At 36.0% G+C, this 22,372-nt stretch overlaps 1 protein-coding gene and 1 long non-coding RNA gene across 4 annotated transcripts; both read right to left on the reverse strand.

Annotated features, from left to right (window-relative positions):
- Window positions 1–949: 949 nt before the first annotated feature.
- LOC148959523 (uncharacterized) lies at window positions 950–6,440 on the reverse strand. The gene is made up of 3 exons (XR_016144024.1): window positions 6,288–6,440; window positions 2,518–2,629; window positions 950–1,278 (listed from the first exon to the last, which is right to left on the reverse strand). It is a non-coding gene; the product is annotated as an uncharacterized LOC148959523 (long non-coding RNA).
- Window positions 6,441–11,314: 4,874 nt separating this feature from the next.
- LOC135689144 (uncharacterized) lies at window positions 11,315–19,523 on the reverse strand. 3 transcript variants are annotated; one of them, XM_065206270.2, is made up of 4 exons: window positions 18,884–19,523; window positions 13,342–13,488; window positions 12,779–12,873; window positions 11,315–12,365 (listed from the first exon to the last, which is right to left on the reverse strand). In XM_065206270.2, the coding sequence occupies exons 1-4, from the start codon at window positions 18,972–18,974 to the stop codon at window positions 12,168–12,170; spliced, it is 531 nt and encodes a 176-aa protein (XP_065062342.1). In that variant the 5' UTR covers window positions 18,975–19,523; the 3' UTR covers window positions 11,315–12,167. The 3 variants fall into 3 exon arrangements, with proteins under 3 accessions (XP_065062342.1, XP_065062343.1, XP_065062344.1); XM_065206271.2 differs by having other exon boundaries at window positions 12,151–12,360; XM_065206272.2 differs by lacking the exon at window positions 12,779–12,873 and having other exon boundaries at window positions 12,237–12,365.
- Between the last annotated feature and the right edge of the window lie 2,849 nt (window positions 19,524–22,372).

A 22,372-nucleotide genomic window follows, 5' to 3' on the forward strand; every position in this document is an offset into this window, starting at 1 on the left:
GCCATGCTGGGACAAATTTGTCATGATTCACAAATTTGTCCTGGAAAGGTCTTTGTCATGATTCAGATGAAATAAGGAATAAAGATTTACTACCAAACTTGGAACGCCCTGTTGCTTAAATGTTGTACGACTGACAAAGCACTCCCTCATCAAAAGAAAATGTTGGTTGTCGAATTTAATTTCGCAGTTATCTAAAATGATTTCGTTGGACCACCCCGAACTTCTTAACTTTGAATATAACAACATTGTTTCGGGTGGAGGGGTGAGGGGGGTATACATAGTATGGAATGTTCAGAAACCTAAGATAGTTAACCAAAACTTTGCAGAGACCAGAAAATGTTTCAACTTTCCGTTGTCTAATAAGCATTTGAAAACTTTCCTCAGATAGGACGGCATGATGAAAAAGCCATGACACGGGTGGGCTATTTGAGATTTTGTTTTTCAAGAACTTTCTCCTCTTGTCGGCCGCCAAATGACCATTTTCATGAACCCTGTTCCTGTCTCAACCGCAACATAACAATTTAAAACTTTATCGACAAACGAAAGTTCAAAATTTGAATCATCCACATATTGATAAACTAGGCCAATGTGTCGAAGTTGATCAATAGAAGCTTACCTATCATAAAGAAATCGATATGCCTCAAATAGAATGTTAAAATCTTCCACTGTTTTTCGTCATGGCTGAAAAATGTTCTGTATAGTAATTTGCTAAAATCCTGTTTTCAGCTGATAAATTTCCTTTCAAATTGGTTTCATATGACCTAGATTACATCTTAAATTCACCGCCGCGACATGTCAATGTCGTACCCCTGTCGCCAGGTATAAAAATTTTATATTTTTATCCCTATCTTCCTCATTCAACGTGCTATTCTGAGCAGCAGAACCACACTGTTGCTATACCAACGTTCCTTTTTGGTCAAGTTAGAAACATCGACTGAAACAACAGACGCGAGCTATCTCCTTTTCTTTTTCATGCTCACTAAGCTTACCTAGCATGGAGTTTGTTTTACAAATCGAGAGACGACTTTGCAGGTTTACTAAGTGCAAATCGGTTCAAATACAAGTTTATCTACACATCTCGTTAATACTGAAGAATCATTGAATATTCTGAATGCATAGGGTGTCTCTAGATAACACTCTTTCTTCATCAGGGCCTAATCAGAGCTGAAGCTTCTCGATTTCATCCACCTCTTCATCGATAGCTCGCTTTTCTTTGAGCAAAACAGCAGAACATCTTTTGACAACCCGTTTGCATATTTCAACCTCTCTTTTTTCAGCCTAAAACATAGAAAAGCATGTTTTACGACAAATGGTATGGTATGGTTTGGTATGGTATGGTATGGTATGGTATGGTATGGTATGGTATGGTATGGTATGGTATGGTATGGTATGGTATCGTATGGTATCGTATGGCATGGTATGGTATGGTATGGTATGGTATCGTATGGTATGGTATCGTATGGTATGGTATCGTATGGTATGGTATCGTATGGTATCGTATGGCATGGTATGGTATGGTATGGTATGGTATGGTATGGTATGGTATGGTATCGTATGGTATGGTATCGTATGGTATGGTATCGTATGGTATGGTATCGTATGGTATCGTATGGTATGGTATGCAAACGAAACACTAGTGCTATTTGTAAACCTGTCTGTGGTCGATAAAGAGCGGCCATTATTTTGTAGCCTCGTCCAAATCCGAGTAACATTGCAACGGAATATGTAATCAAGTGGTGTAATGCAGGACACCTAAGTTCGATAACTCAAGACCCCCGCGCAAAAGGGGCCTCGAAGTTGTTGTTATATCAGGTTTAATAAGACTTTAACTGTTCTGCAATTGAACATTCTAAAATTCAGCCCTCCCTTGATTCAGCTAGAGAAAAGTTGTCATTTTAGCATCCTGCTATTGTGTTTGCCATGCTCTACACCACTGGATGGGATGGATGTTCCTTACAACCATTAATAAGGGGCCCCATATACCTCCTATACGCCACTGATTTTTTTTCTATTCGGTATAAAAACTTACAATAATGGTGAAATCGTGAGCAACCTAGGCTGTGAGGCAGTACAAATGCTGCACTTTTTTCTGAAAATGTCTACTTGGAATCCTTCTTTCAACTATCATTAGTTAGGGGGATAGTTAAAGAAAATCTCCAATTGTCTGCTTGACATTAAATGTGTCCCACATAGAACGACAGCCCAAGGAGTTAAGACGGACTTATTAAAGAATCATTTCTATTAGAAGAGGGAATACAATACAGAAGCGGGAATCGCCATTCTTGGAGTCGGGAATCGCCATTTTTGGAGTCGGGAATCGCCATTCTTCGAGTCGAGAATCGCCATTTCTGGAGTCGGGAATCGATAACACCGGGATAACTTCTCGCTTAAATCACAGGCTATATGTCTCTTACATTGGTCTACTGCCTTTCATCTCTTTTTTCCTGGTTGCTATTAAAGATCAACCAGTATTAGTAGATGATAACGGTCAAATTTCCTAAAAACTTGGGACGTTACCAGAGATTTCTTTGTTATGATCCCTCCGCCTGTAAAACATTCTGTTTCTTGGAATGCTACCATGAGGACAGCCAAAGCAACAACAACAATCAATGATTTATTCATTTTGTATCTAAGGAAAAGAAAAAACTTTATAGTGATATGTGAATTCAAACAAAAGTAGAAAAAATTGAATTTTTTATGTTAATCTTGATATTTGCCTTTATTGAGACAATTAGCACCTAGATGGAATAGTTTGAAATCAACTTATAGTAAAAGATTGGTCTACATTAATGTAAAACTTAAGATCTAGCTACTTGCTTCTCAATGCAGTCTTGTTTAAAATGTAAGAAAACAGTCCAATTGATATTTTATTGTTGTTTTCGTACATACAGTACGTAAATGTGTAGCTAGTCTGTCCCTCAATTTAATTGCAACAAGAAAACTTTGCACCTCAACAAGAATGCCTTACAACTCAAAACACGCTTTTAGTGGAAAGGGGTGAGGTGTCAGTGATGTAATGGGATAAAGTTGACTTTAGTTCAAAAAATAAAGGCCCCCAACCTTTCAACTTAAAAATCTTTGATTCTTTAAAAAAATTTTATGAATTCTTGTAATCATTTATAAATTCTAGTATTACATGGATGATTCATAAAAAACGCTTATGTAAGTTCATCTCTCCTTGGTTGTTAAAACTCTCGTAAATGTGAATTGGTCCTAGTATATTGGTGCATCGAAAGCATCGACCATTCTCACTACGACAGGTACTTTTGTGCTTGTCCTTAGCAAGTTTGAACAATACTGAGCATCTTTAACATGAGAATTGGTGATTGAATAAAGTAACGGTTTATATTTCCTCCATAATTTGCTGATTTGGGCATTAATTTACACTTCTTTTGGTCACTTTTCGCTGATAGCTCCTTGTAATTAGCATCAACACAGGCAAACATTATTTCATTTTGCCACCTAGCCACTCAATGTGTCAAATACAGGTTCTTCCAGGTTGACATGCTTGCACAACAATCTCTATATATAGCATTTCTTCGGCCTATGATAGAACACTAATCTCAAATTGAAGTTCACTTATACGATTACTGTATACGTTGAGTCCCAGAATGCAATGCAGCCAAACAAAGCCACTTATTAAAAAAACTGACAACCTCGTGTAGTTTCCTTTGTCTAGGTACGCATCAAGTTGACTTTTAGACTGCGTTCAAACGAGAAATTTTGGAACGGTTCTAACTGGAACTTTTTTGGTACGGCTGGCAGTTCCATTTGGAACGGCTCCGACGGGTCTCGTGTAAACGGAAGGCCTAACAGTGCTCATTTTAGTACGGTTCCAAATGGGATCGGTCTCGTGTCAACGCTGTTGTTCTTATCAAACTACCAAATTCAAGAAATTTCTATGCAAAAATTACTTAGCAAGATACGTAGCTGCTTTTGCTTTCAAATTCGAATTCAAATTAGTTCTCAAAATCATTCGCACGTTTTACGCTAAAATGTTGTTTGTGCTGCCAACCCTTTTGGGCGGAGCAGATTGGCGTCGTTGAATGAAATTACGCCGGTTTTGATTTTGCCTGGAGGCAGCTGCTTCAAAATTGGAATGCTAGCTGATTGTGATAACCGATGAAGCAAAATTACGAAGGCGCCTTAAAAAAGGCAAAATGTTAACTAGATACGCTGCTTTTTATATAGAAATCAATCTTAAGGAATTTGAAATGGATAGAAAATGAGAGCCTCTTTAGATACCATGGACCATTTGCACACAGGGGCTTACGTAAGAAGTATTTTTCACTCGAAAGCTTTTTAGTAATTTAATAAGTCGTGTATTGTTGAATAGATGACAAATGCTGTTATTTTTAAGAAGGACATACACGCTAAACTAAATCAATAACGTCGTTAATTGAGACTCAGACGATGCAACGACGCTGTTATTGGATCAAGAAAACACCAGGTATTTTTGCTCTTGCGCATTCTCCTGTTTTAGTTAAACTCGGTTGATTTGAAATAGTTTTGCTCTGTAGAAGTTCTGTTTGTTTTAAACTTCATCGTTTAAAGAAAAGAAATAGCACGAATGCTCGGTTGACACATGGAACAATTCGAGAACAGAATAAGAGCGTTGATATCATTTCACAAATCAAAGATGGCGAAACAATAAGAGCCTTGAAATTTTTCTTTATTTCGTTCCATTTTCACCATTTTCCTGTCATCCGTGTTTAATTCATTTATTTTTGCTGCATCCTGTTTAGCGTAGGTAGAACTAGACGTTTAGGAAAATATGGATACGGTTTAAAGGGAATTATTTATTCTATTCTAGTTCAATAATTGCCGCTACAATATGACTCGTATGACTATATGACTCATACAATGTGTACATAAGTCATTTTTCTAATATGCGTTTGGTAAGCGCTCTTGAATTTCAAGGAAGCATGAAATAAAAAAGCATGAAATATCTCAAAGAAGATAAAAACATCACGTCAGCAAGCTTTCATATAAATTCTTCTAACTTTCTGCCATTCCCCATATTATATTACCAATTGTTTTTGAAGGCAGTCTGTCCCTTCAAGGATTGGCTAATTTGAACAATAGGTCTTCCCGCCTTAACGGATAACGGATTACGATGCTTGCCTTGGCTGGCCTAGCTGCGGTAGTGGACGACATTTGAAACTGCGTGCAAAAAGCTATCGGGAATGGCAAGAAGATTTAACTACTGGAATTAAATGATGAAAATGGAAGCATTTCTTTTAGCTGTTGACATGTCGCCGCACAAACCAAACAGGGAGCCATATTTTTCTGGCCACAGCTTCACTACAACGGGAACACAGGCATTTGATTCAAAAGCTCTGGAATCAAAGTTGTCTCTGATTGGTTCAAATCGTTTAATTATCGACCAAGCTCAACGGTGCGCGAATTTCACTCCCGTGAAAATAAAGTTGAGCACAATAGGGGACACACTGCCTTTAATGGTCTCTTGTCTTGAGTGATTTTTTCTCAAATTGTAAATGAAAAAGGAAGAGTTGTTAACAAGCGTAACAGCCAGAGATTCTATGAGAAAGTATTGACTAAATTGTAAATAGCATAAAAACCCTTTATCATTCTTCCAAAAATGTCTAGACCAATTGCCTATTTGATAAGAAATTGCTTGTGTTGTTCTCATGCTGAATCTTTGAAGAGTGTTTTCACCAGCAAACTTTTCTGCTGAGGTTAGAGAAACCCGAAAAGGATTCAATTTTGCTTCCTAGCTAAGTTTTGTCTGAAATAATGAAATTTTATATATGGATGAATTTGGTTAGAAAATACACCGATTAAAAGAAGTGAAAAAAGAAACTTGTTTCAAAAATGATATTAACGTGGTTTCCTCGGAGTAATTTCGAATTTAATTATAGCAAAAGAAATTAAAGTCATGACTTAAACTATGAAATTTCGCGATTTTAGGAGAAAAATAAGTTTAGAACAACAAACCATTTAGCTATTATTTTTATTTTCTTCAAAACGCAAGAAATCATTTGCAGTTCAGTATTAAAGCTTTTTATAGATGCTGAATTTTCTAGTTTCCATCTCAAAAAATCTACTAGTTTCCTTCATACATGAATTTATTCTTGTCTGTTCATTGAAAAGAGTTTAATATACAGATACCCCGTTGTTGATTTATATATACTTATCTTATTATATCATCAATAATTTTGTGATTTCTTGCAGATAATTTTACTTACAAAACATTTTATGAAAATATTCTATCAGCATTCAAATTGGTTTGTGTAAATCTGAAATTGAAAATAATGGTAGCTTACTTTGGTCTTTTCTTTCCTTGCTTGCTGTCTCGAAGAGAAGAAGTCTTGCAAATGTGCATCCGTCTTGCTTGCAGTTACTTTTATAAGCAATATCAAGATAACGATCCACCTTAGCACCTGTGAACAGATGTCATCACTCATTGCCGAGTCCGCAAACCCAGGTGACGATAAAAAACCAAGATGCTGAATTTGAGCAAAGCCACGTGCAAAATATTGTTTACCATAATCAAATCACCGTCAACCATTGCAGAATCGCATTCAACATCGACAAACTGGGTGCCTGTTCCATTTCCTTTTTGCTGTGATGTCATCAAGGTATACGACCTTTATCAGATTGGTGAAATATTATTCACCGTATTGGTTTTGTTTATCTGCCCAAAACTGTATCATAACGGTACCCTGCATTTAGAAACACCAGAATTTAGCAGATATCATTAGGTTTGTGTTGAAAAATTAATAAGTGTTTTTATCTAATCGTGGTATCGTCCCCAAGTTTGGCTGAACTGAAAATTACGCTATCATCAATAACTAACTTTTTCTTGCATCATCGTCTGTAATTCACTCTTTTGTATGATTGCCTTATTGTGTTACAGAAAATCTGTCAGCTCTACTTTGTTATAGTAGTCATACCAAACTTGTAAAGAGGCATTTTTAGCTAACAAGACGGCTTTCTCCGATTGCAGTACCGTTTCTAGAGAATACATTTATACCTTTCTTGTACATAAGATTGTAACATCTGCATTGATAAGGTTGAGTCTAGTTTAATGCGAAAAAGAATGACGTGTTTTATTGTAAATTGGTAGAACAGTATTGCTTTCATTGTAGGTATGAAAGAAAGAACTTTTGCTCTTGTAAAATCCTCTTGTTCAGGAAATTATTGATTTGGTCCAGAAGCATGTAAGCAATTGTGTAAAAAATCTGAAAATAGCTTTTTGACAGTTTATCTCAAAAAATCGTTTTATTAACAAACAGTTATTGCTTTTGTACATGATCTACCCTTTCTGAGCTCTTTGCATTTTAACCTTGGCTGACAGCCAAAACAAACATATTCTACAATTATTTTAGCTCTGGCTACGTCATGCAAAGGCTAACAAACGTCAGACAGCTAGAATCACAAGGTCTTCTTGCAGCCCAAAAGAAATTTAATAACCTTAATATGTGAATAATCAGCAAATTGTAAAATGATAACGAATAAAGCAGGCAAATACCGGATGGAATAGCATTGTAAACAACCAAACAGTACATTAATAATGTAGCTAGTGTTGCCTTTATGGAAGAGCGACGTTCAATCCTCAATGACCTGTTTAGTACTTACATAAGCAAACACGACAAATCGGAGCTGCATAATCACAAAGAATAATGCAATGACAATTTAAAAATACGCTGTTTTACATCAGGCAACTGCCATGTTGGTCTACCAATTATGAAGTTCATAGCCCATTTTGCCGTTTTCTTTAGAAGATCGGATCTCCTAATTAGAAATGCTGTAGTCATCATCAAACGAAAACAAATACTGATAACTCAAACTTCTTTTTCGAGCAAAACAGCTTGGTTGACAGTTGAACGAATCAATTAGAGCATGCACGAAACATTAAAGTGTATGATTAGGGTATTTACGACAAAAGAAGCTGCCGTCTGTCAATAAATTTGCGCCATTGTCTGTCACTTGTCTTCAGAAGATCAAAGGGTGCTCTCTGCTAGATTCACTGATTTTATCAAAACTTTTTTTAAATATTTCTGAGATTTTTCATAAGTTCTAAATTCTTTAAAGCAATTGACGCTAATACATATAACAATTTATGAGGTGATCTTCTTTTATGTTGATGATGTCTTAAGATTGGTTTTTACTTGGGATCAAATTGAGGAGGAAAAGAACGTATTCACACTTTAAGAAAGAAACCTAAATGTATTAGGAAATATCTATATATTGATACTGGAAAACTCTCGATCAAGTTACACTTGTACTCAATGAGCTCAATTTCATGACAGTAAGCGCATTGATAAATCAGAACTTTTTTCATTCTTCAGCCTTAACTGGCTTCCTAAATCTGTCATCAGGATTCTTGATTCTTGGGCGTAAAATGTTTAGTATAAATATAAACCTTCCTGTAGCTAGCCGTTTACAGAAAATGTAACACATTATTTGTCACTCTGGAAATCAGGGTATTATCTTCTCCGTGACCGTGTGACAATTGATCACAACAAATTGACAGTTTGAGCATTTTTCTCACAGAAAATTTTGAACCATGGATAAATAATTAAACAGCTTCATACACTTTGCAAGAAGTTAGGCAGTTTTGAAGGAAATAAAATGTTCGCAGGAAATCGCTTCATTACACTGAAATAGATCAAAACTGATTTAGCGCAGTGATATTGTATTAGGGGAGCTCAAAGGGTTCAGCTTCTCTTGCAAAAGAAATGAAATAATTTTATGAATGTTTTAATACAGGCTATAAAGAAAGTGCTATACAGAAAAAATCGACCTCCTTAATTATATGTATTTTTCAAGAAGCTCCTGCTTGCACCTCACCCTCGACGCTATAGATTCAGCTCTTTTGTTTTAAGTTTTTGGAATCACTAAATCGCTTCATTAATTAAAACGCAGAAATTGCCATTTTAATATTTTCCAGTCGCTTGTCTACCTTTTGAAACAGTTTTGAAAAGTTTTCTGCTGGCTTCGCACGCAGTAGACTTCATCTTTTGCGTCTATCTCTAGGACCTCCGAATGGGAAAATTACTTTTGTAATCTGAAATTTCGATTTTACTTAGGTGATTCTTACTTGTATTCAACAACATAATTTTATCGCATAATTGACATCTACAAACCACAAATTCCAAACAAATTCAGCAGGAGATTTTTTTCAAAAAGTTTACGGTCACAAGAGGTCTTAAAAGAAGTAACAGCCAGCTTTAAATCGTAAAGAAAGTTTTTCGGTGCCCTTTTCGACTTCTTTTACTAATCTTGGAGATTCATCGAACGTGAAAGATTCCTATCTTTTTGGTTTAGAATTAGCACCTGGCTGACGCACTGCACAATCTAATTTTTACTACAACAAATTAATTATTTATTCGCTTTGATCATTTGATTCTACTTCTTCACCCATTCCATTCATCAGAAAGGCAATCTCTTTTAAGATTTTCTCTCAGGACCTACCTCCAAAAGATGGGGGCTCTGGTATCTTAATGAGGAAACTTAATTAACTCCAAAAAACGAACAAACTGCGAAATCAAATTAAGATGAGTTAACCATTTTGACAAAATTGCAAGACTTGTAACAGATTATCTGATTGATTAATGAACTTTTTGGAGACTATATTCCATTTGCATAACAAATGATCAAATCAATGTCGATAAAAATAAAATACGAAACAAATTCAACTTTTCTTGCTCTCTATGAACAGGTAGAATTACGATTATTCGCCGTCTATGAATTACGATATATGTCAACAATTACAAACTTATAGCCAAGGCCACTATTTTTGTCGTGTTAACTTGGTCAATTTTGTATGAAAGTTAAACTTAACAGAAATGTGATCAAATTAGTTAGACGTATTCCCACAAAGCCTACCAAGTAAAACCTGGTTCAAGTAAGAATCGGGACGCATGGGGAAGTGATCTTTTCCAAATGAAACTCATTTTCGTTTGACAGGGAAGTCGGCGATGTCGAGAATGCTGATAAAAACACGAAAACACTTGTCCTGAGAACGAAGGAAGCAGGAGATAAGCCGATTTCACTGGTTCTTGTGACTGTTAAGACAAGTGTGAACCATGCTTTAAGCTAAATATGCAGTTGAACTATTAATTCAATTGTCTTATTTTTTGTTGTCAGCTAAGAATCTTTAATGACAACAGTATGTGTCCTTTTCTTTCGCGAATTCTATTATGCTTCGACTTGATTTGCTACTCGTTGAGGACGATACAAAGAATTGAACAAAATGCAAATTTCAAGCGATATTTTCGACCATTTTTGACCATTTTTGACCCAGTTGTGGCCCATCGGCAAAAATTTTTATCATTCTAACTACATTCATCACAAATGTCTTGAATATACTTTTTCAGCATATGAAAACAAGGACTATAGATTCTAAATGTAATTAAAGAAAAATTGTGCAAGGGAAAAAATGCAAAAAAACAGAAGCTAAAAGGAAATCATGACTAACCCACACAAAATAATTAAATTTTGATATCCAGCCAGCATGAAATTTCAAATTTTTATGAGAACTGTAGTTTTCCTTTTCTGGTTAGAAACATTGAGTCTGTAAGGAGGCTAGTGATACCTTTCATAAAAGAATATTCCATTTTGTAATAAAGTTAATTTTAGGACTCACTTAACTGATAAACATAAGAAATTTAGGTTTATAGTTAGGAATTCATTTATGACATTTTCCCTTATAAGAAACTGCTTAAACCCATAGTTCTGCAAACGTAGCTATTTCGTCTATTACGTAATTGATCATAGGAAACCCCCTATTGTCTCGTATGCTCTGTGTTCATGACACAGCAACGATAAGCAGTATACCGTTCTATTGTTTTGAGTTTCTGCAAGGATTATCACGCATAGATTAGAGTATTCCTTGGCCTTCTGGAACTCTGTAATAGCCCCGACCTCAGGAATACTTCTGCAGAGTAATGCCTGTAAACTATACAGTCCACATCTATTGTTACATTCTGCAGTGTAATGATCATGCAGGTTACCCCCAGATCCGTGTATATGTAGTAGTGCAAACATTTTATTCACCCTTTCGACTTCAGCCTTCGTCTCAGGACTTTGGCGTAGCCTTTGGCATTTATTTTGCCATTCGGCACACGTATGAAATGTAGGCTATTCGCATTTCAGTTAAGTATGTTAGTTAAGTCTGGGTCAAGACAGGCAGGCGCAATTGTCTTGAGAAGGCTCTTGTGGCCCTGAATCTACTCACATGTCATGGAGTATAAATGTTGAGGTTAGTGAATATAGATTATTTGCGTACCAGGTTGGAGCCTAATGTTTTGCTTTTTTCCTGTTTAGTGCTTGAGAAGGGCTGCATGGATGTTGACATTCATTTGTCATGTAATTTAGTGTTTTAATCGTGACTGCGATCAGCGAGAATAGACCTAGTACTTGGAAAGAATATTTGCAGGAAATAACGATTTACTACAACTTTTACATAAGTCCATTTTTGTCTTCTGCATGCTCATGGTTCTACCGCTCGACCATCGATAAGCACAAAACAGGCAGATCATCGTCGTCGCAAAAAACCAAACCTTTTACAATAAAGCTAGAAATAAAAGATTTGCTCCAGGAGAAAAAGTGGATGGAAGAAAGTGTCATCTTTTGTTCTTTTTTCTGTCATCCTCAGACCAACCATCCTTTATGCTGAATCAAAGTAATGATAAATTTTTGCAGATTTGAGAAGAGAATAATTGGTTTAGGTTTTTTATACAGAAAGCAGTTTCTTTATGTTGACGACTTGGTTGTGGCAGAATTAGTGTTTCCTTTCAAATTGTTCTTTCAAATGGGTTTGAAAAAGTCTTAAAAAACTCGTTTTAGCCAACAGAAACAGTTATAGTTGTTATCATTTGTTTAATTTATGCTCATTTCACAATTGCATCAAATTAATCAAAAATTTTAGCGGTCAATCTTGTTGTGGGTCACTACCTTCTTTGTTGTGCTTCAAACAAAGGGCAACAAACACTTTGTTTCTAGGCCATAGTCCTAGTACTAATTTCACCAACGGTGCACATAAAAAGCCTATTATTTAAGTCTAGAACGAATCATTGAGGACAAACGCATTTAACATCAATTAATATAACAAAAACAGCCTAGCTTCATTTACAGCTATTGTTAGCAGAAAACTTCACATCTACTGCTTTGGAATACATTAACAGTCCTTCTAACATCTATCTAAAATAAAGCTGTCTTGCAAAATCCAGCGATGCATCTCGGTGCAAGGAGCTTCCTAGACTTTTGCCAAGAAAGGCAAGAACGTTTCTAAACCACGTAACGCCATCTTGTTCAAAACTGAACTCATTCGTGTTCACTGTTGCCTTGGTGAACATCGTCCGCGTCTGTCTGCTGCCTCGGTGGTGCCATCTAGTCTAGAATAAGCATCAAAGTTAATTAAAATGCCGGGTATTACCGTGGTATCTTAGTGGTTACCTCGTATTTGTGCTTGCATAGAAGAAAGCTCGGGTCCTTTCAACACGAGTGCCTTGGAAAAATGTCAGGCTGTGCAGCAATGTACCTCGTTCTGAAGAAGATTATAGAAGAAACTTGTATGGCAGCAATGAAATCTCGATATTTTTTTCATCTATTGTTCTCAAAAAATTGCTTCCTTTAACAATAATGCGCAAAATCTAGATTTTCGTTAGGGCCATTTTGTTGTTCTGCACGAAAATTTTCCTCTTCATTTAGGCATTTTTCGCACATCTAATGTACTGTAAGGGCAGTCCAATAATTTCATTGTAAATTCATGCATTTAATGGAAAATTGCAAGAATGTTTCAGCCCACCTTTTCTGTCCGTGGATTTGAAGTGAGGGGTAATTCTACATCAGGATATTGATTAGTTTGTTTCCTGCTCGAAAAAATTTGCCTCTGTCTTTCATCTGGAAAAAACGAACTGAAGCTACAGCCCACTCCGTTTATAGTCAACTAACTAACTAACTTACTAACTAACTAATTAACTAACTATCTAACTAACTAACTAACTAACTAACTAACTAACTAATTAACTAACTATCTAACTAACTAACTAACTAACTAACTAACTAACTAACTAACTAACTAACTAACTAACTAACTAACTAACTAACTAATTAGTCAACTAATTAGTCAACTGATTAACTGATTGACTTGTTTACTAATGAATTATCTAATGAATTGAAAAAACAATGAACTAACTGATTAACTAACTTACTAACTAACTATCTAAAAAATTGAATAAGCAAGCACCCTTTTGATTCTCTCAGCTCAATTTATCAGCTTCTCTGGAATCAACAAACTGCATTGTTTATTCAAAGTATTTAATCAAACGGGTGCATCCTTCTTCACACCCCACTCTTAAGTTTCATTACCTTCTTCTTGTTGCCTTCTTCCATTTATGTCCTTAGATCCAATTCCTTTCCCTCTTTTTCCTTGAGTCAAACTGTAGCCATCATTGGCGACATTTTTCAGTGGGAATGAGTTTTCACTCGGCAACCTCACTTCCATTTTTTCATTCCCTGTACGAAAATTCATTTAACATTTGTATAAATTTTGCATTTGTATAAATTTAGCATTTGTATAACATTCATTAACTTTTCGAAGGAAAGGATCAAGCAGATGAATATACTACAGCGAAGGTGCTAACCTAATCATACGCTGATATGGTTATGACTGTATTAACACATTAGGCCGTGTCAAACCCACAGCTCTATCGAAATTGTGTCCTCCAGTAGTCCTGTTTTCTGCTTTACTGATTTTCTGATTTAATAAAAATCACTTTGTTAAAAAATTAACGCCCTTGAGTCAATGCCCTGAGGACTTTTGCCATTAAAATATTGAAAGCAAAGAAAGTTACTTTTCGTCTCGTCGTAAAAGGTTCATTTGTGGTATTGCTTTAATTGTTAAGTTCAAAGTCAGGTTTTCTCGGTATCTGGTAGACTGCTCGTTAAGAGCCGATTCTTGAATATATCAAAACCTAATATAACAGCTGGAGGCAATTTTCATTTAAACCCAGCCCGTTTGTGGTGGGACCTTTTATGATATTTAAACATGACTTTATTGAACAAAAATATGAAACAAACTGACAAACGGAGCATAATGCAGGGTTGCAGCTAGCCTTTTATCATGTAGATGACACAGGGCCTCGTGTTACTTGGAGTACCTTTTAATAAAGATGACAGTTTGGAAATCATAGGTTACGCACGTCATCAAAACAATATTCGTTTGAGAACTTGAAAGTGCGTGTCACCCCTCTGCCCTCCTCGTTGCACTGCCAAGACACAAGTCAAAGACCTTCTGATGGAAGTTGCTTTTAAAAATGGAGCAATGCGGTCTATCACATTGCATAGTTTCAATACAGGGTATTACAAATATTAGTGCTTTGTGACTCTCTTAGAATCTGCCACATTGTCTTCTAGATCGCAGATTTCTGATTAGGTGTTTTTACTCCCCCATAAATCGAGAATACGTCCCTTTGTCATTTTTCAACACTTGCGAATAGTGGTTGCTTTACCGAATAGACCTTTGATGCAGGATGCTAAGACAAAATATGATTGACTGAGAATCTAAATCTCTTGGAAACCAACACTCTTACGCTAGGCCGATCTTGTTTTCCTGCTTCCATGATAATCTTAGTAACAGCAAACAGTGCAGCCTTTTGATTAAAAGCACCAAGATTATCAAGGCCATCAGCCCTGCAGCAAAACCTCGGTACTTTGATGCGGCGATCAATATTATCTTATGTTGGAACATGATATGGCTAGGGATCCGCGAAGGGACACAGCCAGACTGAACCCTGCGATTAACAGGCGACAAACTTTGCCAACAGCCTGAGGACAAGATTCAGCATCAAAACATTTATGAGAACTGACTGTTGACGAAAATTTTTGTATGAACCACGCATGCGCAATGCTTGTTGAATGAAGCGAAGGCAACAATGTTTAACTATGTGTATCTTAAAAAAATGTTAAAACAGTTTTTACAGCTAATGGCATCATCAGTTGGAAAAACAACATCATCGGTCTAATCGTCTATCAAAAAGTCATTAAGCTAAAGATTTGAACCACATCGGTAGCAACATACAGTAGGTACTGAAAGTTTCTTAACATTGTCACATTTTCAGTAGTCAGAGATTCGTCAAAGTTTCTCGAGAGTTCAATAAGAGTCTTAAAAGTTATGCGTGAACCAATAACCTGGTGTGGTTTTGCTTTAAACATCCAAGAGACGGATCAAAATTTGTCCGAAAATTTATTCTTCCGAAATTTGAAAAATATGTCCGAAAATATTTTCGCCGAAGTTTATTGTCCGAGATTTAATCAGCTGAAAATTGTTGTACTGATTGCTTTCATGCACATTGTCTTTAGCTTGCGACAAGGGTGATTTGTTTTCAACTTATTAATGAATGTATGCTGTAGTTTCATCAATTTTTTATCAATTTATAAAACAATTCACGAAAAAACATTCATAAAGCAAATGGAATTGCACTTTATGAAAAAGGCGCTTTTATAAAAAATAGCATTTGGACCCCTTTGCCTCTGCTTTGAAAGGAAAAGAAGGACATTGATCAACTCCTTCAGTGATACTCTATTGTAAAATGGCATGGTCACTAACTGTTTGACTCAAAAACCCGGGTCAGCCTGTTTGGGTAAATCATTTAGAGCCAGACTTGGGGCCACTTTTACCCCATAAACAAAGAAGAAATCCTTCTACGAGACCATGTAGATACTGCAAGCGCTCAAGTATGATGATTCTAACATTAAACCTAGTAAGAATTTATTAGACAGGTATAGCGGTCTTATATAATGCCTAGTTTTCTTGTATTCTTTTCTGCATAAGCGTGCTGCCAGCAGTCCTAACATGAAACTCTTTTTGGTATTGAAAACATCGATAGACTGATATGAGTAAGATCTTCTTGCAAAATACATCTGATCTTGCCATGCACCAAAACAAGGCTTGGTATGAAAATCAGACATAGGCCAAGATTTTGTCTAAGCCATGGGCAAACTGACTACGACTTTATGTGACATTACAAGGAACATAAATCATAACCCATTTCTTGATATTTTTCATCTTTAAGAGTCGGTGATTTGACAGAACTAACATCCGCAAAACATTTTTCACATGATTAGTTAGTGCAAGTGTATTAGCGGAGTTGTTGGGCGGCGTAAGAATGGCTAAATGCAAAAATAGCATTAAAATTTTTTCAATACGCGTATTACTGCTTCTAATCAAGGATCTATTTCACATCACCCCGGCTTGAATTTGGACAAAAAGCCGCAAAAACCACGTGGTTGCATGTGGTTGCATGTGAGCTTGATCAAAATGTGATAATATTGTAGGCTTAAAAGTTCATTTTATCGGAACAACAGACCAAAAAGTCTACAAAACAAATTTTTTGATCTTCTTTTAACTGCTCAACATCAACCAAAAAAATTTCTGTGACCATGAAAAGTGACCAAACAAATCCAACCGTCCGCTGAACACGTTTTTACAAAACAAGGTGAAAGAGTTGAAAAGTTTGAACGGTTTGATTGGGCAGTTAGAAATCGATTAATTTGCACTTAGCACTCTCTTTTTCCTGTATTTATCTCAACTTCAACAATTTACATCGAAAGCTCAGCTCAAAGAATATTTCACGATTACTATCGAAAACGAGGCTTAAGATTATAATTAGGTTAGGCGACACCACACTGTTTGGAGAAACAACCTTACTTGGGACCGTACATAAATGAAAATGATTGAAGAAGATCTTGAGAGAGCAAGGGTGATGGTTGCAAAAGAAGATCAATTGATCCCTGTAGAAACAGACGAAAATTTAGCAAACAATAGGCCATTATGTCCGTAGTCCGTAGTTAGCCGCGCTATGTTAAATTAGACTAAGATAGATAGATAGATAGATAGATAGATAGATAGATAGATAGATAGATAGATAGATAGATAGATAGATAGATAGATAGATAGATAGATAGATAGATAGATAGATAGATAGATAGATAGATAGATAGATAGATAGATAGATAGATAGATAGATAGATAGATAGATAGATAGATAGATAGATAGATAGATAGATAGATAGATAGATAGATAGATAGATAGATAGATAGATAGATAGATAGATAGATAGATAGATAGATAGATAGATAGATAGATAGATAGATAGATAGATAGATAGATAGATAGATAGATAGATAGATAGATAGATAGATAGATAGATAGATAGATAGATAGATAGATAGATAGATAGATAGATAGATAGATAGATAGATAGATAGATAGATAGATAGATAGATAGATAGATAGATAGATAGATAGATAGATAGATAGATAGATAGATAGATAGATAGATAGATAGATAGATAGATAGATAGATAGATAGATAGATAGATAGATAGATAGATAGATAGATAGATAGATAGATAGATAGATAGATAGATAGATAGATAGATAGATAGATAGATAGATAGATAGATAGATAGATAGATAGATAGATAGATAGATAGATAGATAGATAGATAGATAGATAGATAGATAGATAGATAGATAGATAGATAGATAGATAGATAGATAGATAGATAGATAGATAGATAGATAGATAGATAGATAGATAGATAGATAGATAGATAGATAGATAGATAGATAGATAGATAGATAGATAGATAGATAGATAGATAGATAGATAGATAGATAGATAGATAGATAGATAATTGTTTTGTTAGAACATGTTTTAATAGTTTATCCTTGATAGCAAACTCCAATTTAAGATTGACTTAGGCAACTTTCTAGAAAGAGCCCTTGCTCATTCATCTAATGTAATTTGCTCCCGATAAATATTATCTTTTCCTCTTTCCGCTTGCTTTTGTTAACGGAGTAGCTGACATAAGAACGCAAGAAAATGAGAAGGCCTCGAGGCAATTTCAGTAAGTCAGCGTTTAGTATTTTCCAAAAAAATTATGCTCTAGCTTTTTTAATTTATATTAAAAAAGGAATTTTATGGAGTTTAGAATGGTGGGAATCGAGTTTTGTAATGATGGACGATCGCTGTGAATTTCCAAGTTACTTGTTTCAATGGCCTTTGTCCTCTTTTATCTAAATATGAATTATTGCATTTTAGAGGTGAATTCTCCGACTGATGTCAACTTTAGGAAAGAGCAGCTTGCTAAAGTTTTTTCCTCTACAAGTACCTCGATCTTTGCTATTTCATAAAGTGACACCTAATTGTTACCTTGCTAGAAAGACAGAGATTAATGTAACTGTACCTCTCCCAACAATAATGGTGAACGAAAATTGTGTAAGGTTGACGTCAAAACCCTTGAAACATCAATAAGGTGAAGATGTTTGCAGCTTTATGCTGTTTCATTGCTCTATTTGTACCATTGGCTGTCAAAGTTCAAAGCTAATTAGCTACGTAGATCCAAGTTGAAGGTATTTCTGACAGCATCAACCGTAAACAATAAATTAATATTAAAACATTCGCAATTCTACAAGCATTGACTTAATTTTATCGCGTATTATAGCGTTAACAAAACAAATTTGTTTGCGAAAATATTGCCTTTACATTGCTATATTTCAATTCATACATATTCTCCGTTCTTACAATTATGATAACATATAAAGAAATGTAGTGCAGTGCACTAAATGATACCTATACAAAAAGATACTTTACTGACACTAACAAAGGCAAAAAGAGGCATAAAATGGCTTATTATGTGTTGCTCTTTAAAAGAATAACGACTAACTGTGGCAACTAGGTCACGCCTTTCTTCGGTTCCTTGAGTTAACCGCCTCTAATTTTAAACGAAAGAAACATTTGCATATCAAACTTATGGTTTTAAAACCAGAGACCATTTTCTTCCAGCCTCCTTTTGCTAAAGAAACAGAAGTATCTAAATTGCTGCTTAATATGACTGACTCACCATAAGAAGATTTTCTCAGAAAAAGTGTGATTACGACTGCAACAATGACGGTGGCAACGACCAAGAAATAGGACCTCTTATTCATATCCATAGTAGAAGCTGTGTTGGCTGTCTGAGCAGCTTATAGATACGGTATTCGGCTGAGAAATAATACTTCAGGAAGTAATTTCTTAGACTGTTTGAGATATTAGCTCTGAGAAATCAAACGCTTGCCAATTTGCAACCAGAGACGATAAAGGTGAATAAGAACCGTCTTTGCCGCCCGAATATTTCCTTTATATAACAATCAATCCCGTGATTGTGACGTCAATAAATGTGGCAAAGAAAATTTGTTATGACGTTAAAATGGAGTCACATTTCAGTGTGAATTGGGATCGCGTCGTGGGAAAGCCAGCCTCGTTCCAGTTACGTTGCACAAAACAAAGGTTGGCATATCCTCTTTTGGTGCTCAAGTTCACGATTTTCCTACAAGATAACAACTTGGATTATACCTTATTTTAAGGAAAGTTTATCACTGCACTTTTTTATAAAAATAGGTGATTTTTGGGCGGGACCTTTAAGTAATCTTTGCTGAACACGCGTTTTAATCTAGTGGCTAGAAGATCAATGGATTACTGATTTATGATGTCATGATTGATATTTCATTTAAGGCAATTGCGATGCAAGAAGCCGACTGATTACACTTATGACAGGTCATTCATAATAACAATATAATTGTAACTTCTTCAACTGAAAATTAACAGAAAAATGTTGAAGTTCATTTTATGGTTTTTATCTTTTTTTTATTTTCTACCCAATTTCACTGTTATCTTCAGTGGGAAATACGTTTGAGAATAACTTTTGTTTGAAAGGTTTCGTTCGACTAATTCTTGGATATACAATCTGCTAGTAATTTTGATTTGTTCATAAATTGTTTGTTAGATAATTTAGTACTGGCTTATATTGCATCATGAATGTTCAAGACATAGAGAGGTTATACAGGCCCCCAAGCACCACGCAACCATTGGGCTAGCAGACGCTATACCCCTCCCCCCACTTTTTTGCAATAATAGGTTAGAAAATTTTTACAAAGGTTTATTCAAACTCAACTGTGGAAAGTTTACTCTCACAGATCCCAAGTAGTAGCAGTTGGTCTTGACTAGGAGCCCTTTTGTTCATTTTCTCGGTGTCTTATCTTGTCAAAATATTTTTTATAGTAATTGATATTATCTCTAAGTTGGATTGCTTGTAAGAAATAAGTGGCAAGAAGCAAGTATTTTCTAAAAGAGGCATTTTCCAGGGTTCTAAAAGGCGTGACCCAAAAATTTTCGGTCACCCACTTTTCAAGCCACCCACTTCTAGAATGGTGCGTGGTGCCTGGAGGCCCCCGGGCTAAAATTGGGAAAATGTAGATGCCTGTGCGAGCGAAGGCTGTAAACACTGTGCTAGATTACAGTGCCGCGCAACTGTTAGCAAGGGAAGAAAGTGGATGTGGTTGGAGGATTCCTAACTTTCTTTATCTATACGGAGGAGGTGCACAGTGGGTGTACACTTCTGAATCTCAAGATATTTTGTTCCAACTGCGTGTTGGATTTGCTGGAGAGTTTAGAAAGACTTATAATGGTAAAATGTTTCACTACACAATTTGAATGTTTCACAGCTGGCTAAATTTTCAAATATTTCCCCAGTCCCTGCGCCACCCTCAGAACTACTGCAAGAACTCGTTGGTGTCCACAACCTCCGCTCCTAAAGAGAAAGACGTCCAATTGAGGCATTTCATCAATCAAAGTGCAGAAGTCTTGCTTAGCGAAATAAATTGCATTTCCAACGTAAACGCTTGCAAAACATGGTAATAGTATTTTAGACCGTAAATCTAGATAACTTTCTTCAGCAAAGTGAAATTACATTTTTGTTTACAGTGGTTGAAGTAATCGACATAGTAAACTTCAGGGTCTTTTGCCTTTAAAGCAAGACCTAGTTGCTCTGGTTCCCGAGGACTGGGCCCTCATCATGACTCCACCTTTGACTATGAGTAGGCCCCTTAGGCCGCCTGCTGAATTGCTTTAGAGCGCGATCGTCAACTTTTATTATGTATCCGCCCCTTGAATCCGGCCCAGGCATCAATGTTAAGAAGTGGAAATCCTGCGTCGAACATACACAGGGCTGAAGGCGGTAACTTTTAAAACCTCCCTAAAAACAATGAAACAAGGCCAGGGGTTCAGTGCTGAGCTTCCCAGCATTTTTTTCTCCTCCTTTCCATTTTTTAATTAAGTTTCCCATCCGAGATAGCCTTTTATATTCACAACATAACAAAACCTTCTAGCCATGAAAAAACAAGCTGATTAACATTTTGGTGCTGAACTTATTATGTCAAGTAGAGTCACATGACAATCACATGACATTTGTAATCCCTTTGATTAATCGCTTTGACATTCTTAACCACCTTAATGCTGAGCTATGCTAGTTTTCGTGTAAATGCTTGAATGTTATGTATGTATTTCGCTACTAAAAACACTGTCTCTTCTCTGGCTGCTCAACAGATTAATTACATTTTTGCTCCAAATGACACTTCTATAAACCAGTAAGGCGACAAACTAGTATCTAATGGGACAAGTTGACTGCCACTATTTTAATTGTTAATGGATTTGCTCCTTTTTCAAATGAATCTTTTTGGCTCGTTAGCTATATATGCTTCTGGTTGTACAATTTACACTTGACGAAACTGATAACATGTAGTTTCTTTCCATTTGGTACAGCTGGACCTCTCTCTCGACAGCCGTTCCTGTCTTGTCGTGTCTCTTCGCTTCTCCCGGCCTGTCACCTTTGTTAATCCATAGACGCTGGTGGTCTCTGGTCATACATTGGTCACACATTGGTCACTCATTGGTCTGATCTCAATTGATACACGTGCTAACTTTCTCAAATGATGGAACATAAAACATCTTAATCAACTGTAAACCCATTCCCCTCTCCATTTAAGCACGAAAAGGATAGCGTCGTTCTTTTCTTTCAATTTTTTCCTCTCGCTCTTTATCTTATTATAATGTCGTTATCATCTGGCCTGCTTTCCTGGATACACGCACTAATTTGCGCGACATTTGTGGCGTCAAGCGTAGCTGCTGTTCGAGCGATATGCTAGAACAATTGAATGCATGATTATTTGTCGCTTTCGAGTGGGAATTGTTTAGTAGTTCCAAATCTTAAAAGTGATATCTGAACCTAGTGGATGGCGCTTATGTTAAGTGGCCTAGTGACCATCGACTGTCTTTATAAGACTAGATGTTGCAAACAACAGCACTACCATACCATCATTGAGTGGATTTTCATGAAATTTGTTTGAATAACAAAAGCTGCAGGTATGAAAAGTTGGCCTAAAAAGGGTTATCATTCAGACTAAATGTTCTTCAAAACGGTTAATTTGAATTATTAGGCAACTGAATCCTCGGACCTAACTGAAAAACATCTGCCAAAGAAGTGAAAGGCATTTTTCGAAAAATTAGCCGTTCGAGG

The sequence above is a fragment of the Rhopilema esculentum genome, chromosome 9 (assembly GCF_057945365.1).
Source record: "Rhopilema esculentum isolate cy_ngs chromosome 9, ASM5794536v1, whole genome shotgun sequence".
NCBI lineage: Eukaryota > Metazoa > Cnidaria > Scyphozoa > Rhizostomeae > Rhizostomatidae > Rhopilema > Rhopilema esculentum.